Source organism: Echinops telfairi, unplaced genomic scaffold (genome assembly GCF_000313985.2).
Source record: "Echinops telfairi isolate 266 unplaced genomic scaffold, ASM31398v2 ScPeMD7_5;HRSCAF=22, whole genome shotgun sequence".
Classification (NCBI taxonomy): domain Eukaryota; kingdom Metazoa; phylum Chordata; class Mammalia; order Afrosoricida; family Tenrecidae; genus Echinops; species Echinops telfairi.
The window spans coordinates 22,565,370-22,575,190 of NW_022103901.1; the positions used below are offsets into that span (position 1 = coordinate 22,565,370).

The 9,821-nt window shown below is 45.2% G+C and overlaps 1 protein-coding gene across 1 annotated transcript in view; it reads right to left on the minus strand.

Annotated features, from left to right (window-relative positions):
- Positions 1 to 9,550, minus strand: part of OTOA (otoancorin) — an 85,859-nt gene extending 76,309 nt beyond the window's left edge. The window contains exons 1-7 of the mRNA XM_004706064.2: positions 9,453 to 9,550; positions 9,073 to 9,101; positions 8,954 to 8,984; positions 8,811 to 8,838; positions 6,809 to 6,896; positions 3,995 to 4,126; positions 947 to 1,182 (exon numbers count right to left, since the gene is read on the minus strand). Coding sequence (XP_004706121.1) covers positions 947 to 1,182; positions 3,995 to 4,126; positions 6,809 to 6,896; positions 8,811 to 8,838; positions 8,954 to 8,984; positions 9,073 to 9,101; positions 9,453 to 9,543 — 635 coding nt within the window. The 5' untranslated portion in view covers positions 9,544 to 9,550. The remainder of the gene's footprint in view (positions 1 to 946; positions 1,183 to 3,994; positions 4,127 to 6,808; positions 6,897 to 8,810; positions 8,839 to 8,953; positions 8,985 to 9,072; positions 9,102 to 9,452) is intronic.
- Between the last annotated feature and the right edge of the window lie 271 nt (positions 9,551 to 9,821).

Consider the following 9,821-nt stretch of genomic DNA (forward strand, 5'->3'; position numbering starts at 1 on the left):
GAAACACAGGGAATCCAGGGTGGATGATCCCTTCAGGACCAGTGGTGAGAGTGGCAATACCAGGAGGGTGGGGGGAACATGGGGTGGAAAGGGGGAACCGATTACAAGGATCTACATATAACCTCCTCCCTGGGGTACATAGAACAGAAAAGTGGATGAAGGGAGATGTTGGATAGTGTAAGCTATGACAAAATAATAATTTATAAATTATCAAGGGTTCATGAGGGAAGGGGGAGTGGGAAGGGAGGGGGAAAAATGAGGAGCTGATGCCAGGGCCCTACATAGAGAGCAAATGGTATGAGAATGATGAAGGCAATGAATGTACAAATGTGCTTTACATGATTGATGTATGTATGGATTGTGATAAGAGCTGTATGAGCCTCTAATAAAATTATTTTTTAAAAAGACATGACAAAATAGTAATAATTTATAAATTATCAAGGGTTTGTGAGGAAGGGGTGGCAGGAAGGGAGGAGGAAAAATGAGGAGCTAATACCAAGGGCTCAAGTAGAAAGAAAATGTTTTGAGAATAATGATGGCAACAAATGTACAAATGTGCTTGACACAATGGATGGATGGATGGATGGATTGTGATAAGAGTGGTATGAGCCCCCAATCAAATGATTTTTTTCCCAATAAAATGATTTTTAAATTGTTTTTAAATTTAAAAAAAAGGCACTGGTGGGTTTGGATGGATGACCTTTCAGTTCATAGCAAAAGCGTTATCATTGCACAATCAGGACTCGGATCTGGCTAAAATTGCGAGGAGGGTACAAAAACGTTTGAAATTTGGAGGGGGTGGGGACACTCTGTTCACCAACCATTTCTAAACACAAATTTGAAGCTTCTCTGGAACCACATCTGAACCCCACCCATCCCGTGTGCCTTCCCATCTGTCATAGATTTCCTCCTTGAGTGCTCACTCAAGGAGGGAGGGACTACTCACAGGTTCTTAAAAGCATCCTCTCGAAGGCCCTGGGGGAGGCTCGGTGTGATGTCTGGCTGGAGAAGGAGGCCTGAAGACCCCCTCAGCACTGTGCCCAGGATCTCCACGCACTCCAGGGCTTTCAGCACTTGGAAACACCTCTCCAAGGTGACACGAAGCAGGCTGCGGTTCACACCAGGGCTCTGCAAGGCTTGCTCCCGCATCCCTCCCAAGTCAATGACGATGTCCTCCAGGTCCTAAAGGAACGAGAGGCATTGTCTTGAAAACTGTCTCTCAGTCGGGAAGCCCTTAGAGGGACCCTGCTTTGCAGCCATGGGGAAATTTAGAGCTACTGTTTAACACTATGTGGCCATGATGAGTTGGGATCAACCTAATGACAATGTGTTGGTTTGGTTTGGTTGGTTGAACACCGTGCACTGTCAAACTTGCTAGAACTCTCCCACGTCCTATAGAATGCAGTCAACGCCTTCCCCAGTTCCCCCCATGCTGGGTGATTTCTCAGTGTCCAGGCCCTGCTGTGGCTGGCATGCAAACCGATTGCTGTCAAGCAACTCCAACTCATAATGTCTCCATGTGTGTCAGAGAGGAACATCATCCCATAGGGCTTTCAATGACGAAGACCTTTCAGATCACCAGGCCTTTCTTCCAAGGTGTGTGTGTGTACACTACCTTAGCCAAGCTCAGTCATCAGCTCCTGGGTGAAATCTCTGATCCTCTCTGATCTTAGTCAAAATGAATCTCCCTCCACTCAGTGCTCCTGGAGCATTTTGACTAAAACTGTAGGGTGCGTTAAAATGTTTATGTGACCGTCTTTTCTGCAAGCCAGTCATTCTCACTCCTGGCTACACATCAGAATCACCTTCAGAGTTTGTTTGTTTTTTAATACTAATGCGCAGCACCACCCCCAAGATTCTGATTTAATTGGCTTGGAGCGGATCCTACAAAACCAGTTGATAGGAATATGCAGCCAGAGTTTCGTCAGAAAAGTCCTTGGGGCCCAAGCCATCTGTCTATGGAGTGCCTGGTACCTAGAAGACATCGATGCACAGGCATTAGCATGGATGAATGAGTGAACAAAGTTACGTTCCAGCCATACTGATCCCTTTGATCATCACCCAATGCCACCTCCACAAATAACAGTCACTACTGACCATGCGCTACCCACCAGGCACAGGGCCAAGCACGTTGCAAGCATGCATCGTCTCATTTAATTCCTAGGATTGTCCTACGGGTTGAGCCCAAGAGTCCTGGGGGCAGACCTTCCTAAATCCAAATCCCAAGCCTTCCACTTCTTATTGGTGTGTGCTTGCACAGATTATTTATCCTCTTTAAAGGCAGATAAAATAATTGCCTCTCTTTTAGCTCTGGGTAAGAAGTCAATGGAATAATAAATGTAAAATCCCTGGAACCTAGTAAACAATCAGCAAATCTTATAGCCTATTATTATCTCAGTAATACAGATGTGACAGGTAATGCAATGAGTCTATTTGGCTAGGCTGAGAGGTTTGGCAGACACTGTAATCACTTTCCATTTTGTGATATGAGGTAAAGTCGATCAAGTGGAAGGGGAATTTCCTTGAGGTCCGCATCGATATATAAATGGATGTCTGGCAATGCTCTCTTTCTCTCTCTCTGTCACTCTCTCTCTCTCTATCTGGGCTCTGCAGTCTTCTGGTCTGACCTCCATTTCTTGGACATAAGCCAGTAGAGCCCTCCAACTGGTCCACTGTCTGACCTGCAGACTTTGAATTCATCAATGCCCAGACCCTGCAACCACATGAGCCAGCAGAGATTTAAACCCTTAGCAAAGCAGGTGGCAAACGAAGGTTTAAACCCTTAGCAAAGCAGTCGGCAAAGCAGCCACATCGAGTCTGCTGCCTATTTTCGTACACAGAATTCACTGGTAGATGGCTAGCTCGGCTTATTTGTTTACAAGTTTTGGCTGCTTTCAAGTGACAGTGCCAGAAGTGAATGACTTCAGGCAGAGATGCTGTGGTGCATAAAGCATCACATTGTGACTATCTCATCCTTTACAAGGAGCCCTGGTGGCGCAGTTGGTAAACACTCAGCTGCCAACAGAAAGGTGGGCAGTTCAAGGCCACCAACCTCTCTGTGGGAGAAAGATATAACAATCTGCTTCACTAAAGATTGCAGTCTTGGAAGCCCTAGGATGGCAGTTGTACTCCATCCTAAACTGTCACTATGAGTCGGAATTGATTTGATGGCAACAGGTTCCGCCTTTTACATTAGAGTGTTGCTGACCCCTCCCCTGAATAATGCCTGACATGTAGAAAACCCTCAATACACATTAGCTCATCCTCATAGACCAGCCCCCCAGATGTCTTGCCATATCTTTGCACTGCCTTTACTATTTTTTATGTCTTGCCTTTTTTTTTAATTACAAACTTTTTAACTTCAATTCACTTCAAAGGAAAATATTACATCCCTACCAAAGTCACAGGTTTGAAGCCTTCATGATAGCTTCATAACTGACATTAAAATAAACATTTAATGATTCAGATGTTTGCATGCTTCAACTCTTTTTGGGAAAGAGTGAGTCACACGAATCGTCTCTAACAAAGACAGCACTAAACCTCACTCTTCCAGATCATAAGGGCCTTTCGGGTCCAGCGGCTTTGCTCTGTGATGCTTTTATACCACTCTACCTTCGTTTGGCAGAACTGATCCATTTCTGTTTGCTGTCTCCCCTTCAGCCTATAAGCTCCTTGAGGGCAGGCAGTCTTGCATCTCAGAACTCAGTGCCCCTGTTGCAAAGTCATCGTTCTTGAAGGTTTACTGAACCAAGTTACTGGAACAGCCTCTTTTCCCCCTTACTGCTGAATGCCCCTGTAAATATGAACTGTACGACCCTTCCACTGAGCTTTGGGGAAGAAAGTGAGAATCAAGAATCCTATTCTTCCAGTGTGGTTGGGGGTTGGGGGAGGGGGTGCAGTTGAAAGGAGAGCTTTAGAAGGACCCATTCATTCCATTCAACACAGAAACCCTGACCCTAGACTTCCCTATGCCAGGATGCCAAGAACGCCTTACCAAGCGCTCCTTCTGGTCTCCAAAGAGGCATTTCATGGCTGTGTGGAACTGCTGGGCATCTGTTTCCCTCAGGATCTCCAGCAGCTCCTGGGGCCGATACAAATGCTGCTCCAGGTGATTGCCCATGGCCGCCTGGAGGGGTGGAGTCAGGGCAAAGGGATCGGGGCTCATGGCAGCACCATGGCCAGTGGTCCAGGCACTGCATCTACTTTACCCAGCCTGGGCCAAGTTCCCTCTGGCCCCAACTTCCCTTGGAAAACACAAAAGTTTAGCAACTGTAGGTAGGTATCCACCCCCTCCTGATCATCAGAGGGACCGAGGGGCAGTTACATTCTTGAATTACTCTTCCAGTCGACTAAATCAGGGCAAGCAGCCTGATCTCCACCCCACCCCCCATTCTAGGACCTGTCTGGTCCCGTAGTTGAGTGAATTTTCACATCCAGACCCACTAGCATCTTCCGGAAAGTTCATTGGCTCAGGGGAGTGCTGCGTCAAACTGTCCCCGTGCTCCAGGCTGCCAAGACGGGAGGACAAGTCAGGGAGAATGGCCACACCCTAGAGATGAGAAGTGAAGGCCAGTAACCCACCTGGCAGACCTCTGGTACCTGGAGAATGTGTTTCTAAATATCACTACGAAGGTAGCATAAGGTGGTGTCAGGGCCAAAATAAAGGCTCTAGAACTCGACTCGTTAGCTGCCATCAGGTTGGCCCCTAACATATGGCAACCTCATGCACAGTGGGATTGGACTGTTGGCATATGTAGGGATTTCACGGACTAGAAACAGATCACCGGGTCTTTCTTCTGGAGCCAGACCCCCATGTACAAATCCCTGCTGGCCACTGACTGGCCAGATGTCCGTGAGCAGAAGACGTCACTAGGGATGTGAGATAAAATACAGGACACACCGTTGAACGTGAGTTACACGTCAACAACAATTCCTTTAGGATCAGCATCTCCAGAATGTGACATGGGACATACTGGCTAAAAATAAAGAAATCACTCCTTTCTTTTATTCACAATTCTACTTTAAGGGAATAAGTAGCCTGTATTTCCATGCTCCAGATCTACACTCCCTCAGCGCCTGCTGGTCAGCTCTGAAAAACAAAGGCAGCAATAAGATTTTCCATGTGGCGCTGTGTGGAGAGTCAATGAATGCCTGCCACTTACATGAATGCCTGGCACCCAGTAGTGCTCAGGAAGGGTCATCATTATGCTGTCATGAGTGAGTTCAGTAGGATGCATTTAACGTTCTCCACGTGTCTGGTTCGTGTTGGTGGTCACCCGGCCTGCCTTGTTCCCAACTGAGGCCCCAGTGACTGGGACTGTTCCTGGCACAGAGTATATGCTAATTAAATAGATGCTGGGTGAAAGGGTGTGTGTGTGTGTGTGTGTAGTCCCTGTTTGATATGCAAAGTTAAGTATTTGTGTGTGTGTGTGTGTATGTGTGTGTGGTCCCTGTTCCATATGCAAACAATTAAGTGTTTATGTGTGTGTGTGTGTAGTGCTGTTTGATATGCAAACAGTTAAGTGTGTGTGTGTGTGTGTGTGTGTGTGTGTGTGTATAGTCCCTGCTTGATATGCAGTTAAGGGTGTGTGTGTGTGGTCCCTGTTCAGTATGCAAACAGTTAGGTATTTATGTGTATGTGTATAGTCCCTGTTCGATATGCAAGCAGTTAAGGGTGTGTGTGTGTGTGTGTATGTGTGTGTGTGTGTGTGTAATCCCTGTTCAATATGCAAAGAGTTAAGTGTGTGTGTGTGTGTAGTTCCTGTTTGATATGCAAACAGTTGTGTGTGTGTGTGTGTGTGTGTGTAGTCCCTGTTCGATATGCAAACAGTTAAGTGTTTGTGTGTGTGTGTGTGTGTGTGTTTGTGTGTGTAGTCCCTGTTCGATATGCAAACAGTTAAGTGTTTGGCTACTAACCAAAAGGTTGGCCATTTGAGACCAGAGGGGAATGGATGGCAGTCTATTTCCAAACGGGCAGAGGTTCTGAAAACCCTGGGTATACTCTGACACCTACTGGGCACTTTGGGTTTATCCAGAGAGATGGGTCGTATTGCTCAGATTAAAGTATACACATCTCATCAGGAACCGTACTGCTAAAGAGGAAAGAGAAACGGCCTCTCTTTGAGTTGTCACAGGAGGAAGGATGCAGGTCCCTGGGGCCATGAGTCACCGCCCCTGATGGGGACTTGGTATGTGGCTCTCAACCCACGTCCTGACTATCATCATAACTTGAATGCTGCTTACCACTTTTGTTTTCATTAAAGAGCAAGAAGAAATGGAAGCAACAAAGATGTGTGTCCGAACTTCACTTGTTGGCCAAGCAAAAAGACTTCTATGCTGAATCAAGTCATAGCCTTTTTTTTTTTCAACTGTAGTGCACGTATACACACCACAACATTCGCCAACACAACTTCCACAATCACAGCTTAGTCGCCTTGGTGCATAGAATGCCACTCAGATCACAGTTCTTGAACGAGCCAAAGAATAGTTCCCCTGAGTCCTGTGCTATTCCCAATGTGAGCTGCATGATTGACATTTTTCTCCATGACTTTCTGAAAACAGATAACCAACAAAGCAATAAGTCAAACTCTGATGAGCAGCGTTTACCAATTTCCACGGTGCCAACCCTTCTACCGTGGTGGGTTTCAAGGTACCAGTGTGGCATCAATGAAAACAACGTGAGCCGCTGTGATTGTGAAAGTGATAGTTACTTCTAGCCCCCAGCTCACGTCTCCAGCTTACCTTGTCCCTGAGTTGGCAACCTCTGTGCCTTGAGAGGGGGACATACCCACGGAGTTCAAGGACTCACCTGCAGGCTGTCAATGGTGAAGGCAACATTCCGAGAATTCAGATAGGCCAGGATTCTGTGGGACAGGCCCGCTGTCCACACATGAGAGCTTCAACAGCATGGAGAGGAGAAAAGACCATGATGATCGTGCTGTGCTGGTCGAGTGTCCAGGGGACCCCAGAGAGGATGGCAAGATGGGCCAAGGATAGGAGGAGCTTTGTGCTTTGAAGCAGGAGATGTGTTCATCCAGGCCCTTGATGGGAAGTTTCTGACCCTAGGTCTCTGCCCGGATCCCATTGTCTCAAAGCCAATCATCAATTTCTGAACTGTCTACAATATTCTCATTCCCCACTAACAATCCATTTAAATCCAAACATACTGATTTGGAAAGATGCCTTTCCTATATTACATTTAAAAAGCAGACACTATGTACCTCACCTGAGACAGGCATAGGAAGTTGAATGAGGGCTCAGTCAAAAAGGTGAATGCTAGCTCTCCCCCATAGTGGTCTGACCTGAGGCATCTATGCTTAATTTCTCTGTGGCTCAGTTTCCTTTCTATGAAATATGGATAATGACTGTGAGAATGAACCCAGGCCACATATGTGAAGCGCTGAGAACACTTGACTAACACACAGTCAATACATGTTCACTCATCTCCTTTTATAATCCCTTTTTTTGTGTTGTGATTAAAGGACATGAATTCATGGATCAATTACTTAATAAAATTTTCATCTGAAAGGATACACCCCAAACACCGGATGGGAGTGATTTGGGAGAGAACGTATTTGTAGGGATCTTTCACCTTAATATGAAACCCTGGTAGTGTAGTGCTAATGTGTGAGACTTCCAACCACAAGGTCAGTAGTTTGAAATCACCAGCCACTCCATGGGAGAAAAATGGGGCTTTCTACTCCTATAGAGAGTCTGGGAAACTCACGGGGGCATTTCTACTTTGTCCTATGGAGTGGCTGTGAGTCGGCATTGATCTGATGGCAGTGAATTTGGTCTATTGGTTTGTATGTTTCCACCTTAATATAATGAGTACCTCTGTCAGGGGACCCCATGGCCTCCACGTGTCCTCCTTCAAGAATGACCTGTCGATATCTGCTGTCCTGCAATGCTCTCTATCTCCCTGTCCATCGCCCAGGCTCTCGCAGGCAGTGTGCAGTATCCAGCAGACAGATGGCAGTGAAAGGAACAGAATGTAGAACCAGGCTGCTCAGCGCACACCACTTCTTACCTACGTGACCTTCAACACAGGAATTGCCTCCCTGGGCCTCAGTTTCATCATTCTATTCCAAAGGACAAAAGCAGGGCCTACCTCAAGGGATACTTGTAAGGGTTTGGTGAGTTGACGTGGATAAAGCACTTACAGCAGAAACGCCTGCCATAGTAAACACTTGATAAAATTTAGTCCTTCTGCTAGAGAAAACTCAAAACCAAATCCACTACCGTCAAGTTGACTCCAACTCTTTAACACGGTTTCTGAGGCTACACATATTGACAAGAGCAGTTAGCCTCATCTTTTTCCTGTGGAGCACCTGGGGCATTTGAACCGCTGACCTTGCAGTTAGCAATCCAATGCCTACCCAACCCCAACACCAGGACTCCTTTCTGAGGACAAAATGTGTCTGGAACAAATGCATCTACTTTAACACATGTGCATTGATTGACACGTTCATAACGATCATGTACTACTTTTGGCAATTAAGAACCTTCTATTAAGGAGGCTTATTAAGAATCGATCCCAGATATGACAAAATACCCATTTATAAACTATCAAGGGCTCATGTGGGAGGGGGAGCGGGGAGGGAGGGGAAAAATGAGGACCTAATGTCGGGGGTTTAAATGGAGAGAAAATGTTTTGAGAAATGATGTACAAATACACTTTACACAATTGATGTGTGTATGGATTGGGATAACAGTTGTATGAGCCCCTAATAAAATGTTTAAAAAATTAAAAAAAAAAAAAAAAGAATCGATCCCATCTCCTGGTCTCCCTTCCCCCTAGAATGAGTTACCTGTGAAACTGTATGAGATCCAGTAAGGCTACAATGGAATAAAATGAAAGGACAACTTAAAAGCAATCATTCCAGGGAGATCATAGCAATATTCTGCTTGAAATTCTTAGAAGAAGCAAATAGAGCCAGAGTGAGAACATTACCATTCAGGTAGCTTCCCTCTATTAGTTCTTCCTAAAAGCCAAAGAGATAGCATCAACGAGAGCATCCAAAAATTGGCATTGGCCAATGCAGGGGCTTCTGATTAAAATTGAATACTTACTGCCATTTTTTGTAGCAATGGATGCAAATCTGTAAGAAAACCATAGATTGTATAAGTAGAATTGAATTATGTGACTGTCAAAAATAAAAATATGGATTAGAAAAACAGCCCCCCAAAGACACTCATAATGGAAATTTATAGTTCCTTTTAATGATACCTTGTGTCCTTATGGACCCAGTATGAGAATGTCCTGGTTCCAAAAACCCTTTTAGAAAAATTCTGAAAAGTCTGCACACACACACACACACACACACACACACACACACACACACCACAAAGCACTCTAAGCCATCACGGACGTAAATCAATCTCTACTAAAGACACTTCATTCCCTAGCACGTGTAGAAACAAAGTATGAGGGTATCTTCCTTGGGACTTACCCTGTCTGGAATGTAGAACTCCCCAACTCGAGACCGTATGACTCAGAAAAAGGAACAGGAAAAGGGAGTATGCCCTAGGCTCCTGAGACATCCTTCTGCGGCTGATACAAACAGAGCAGAGAAACATTACTTAAGTGTATAAAACATTCATAACACAAAGGAAAAGACCAATAGATGCAGAATCCCTTAAGGTTGTTTATATGTTGTTATTGTTGAGGTTTTTCAATACATATTTTAAAAATTCTATATACACAATTCCATCTAAATCCCGATCCTAATCTAATATACATTCATCTCTCTCCAGGGTAAATACAGCTGCCCGTGTACATTCTCTTCCCAAACCCACTCCCAGCAGAGAGGAGTGGTTAA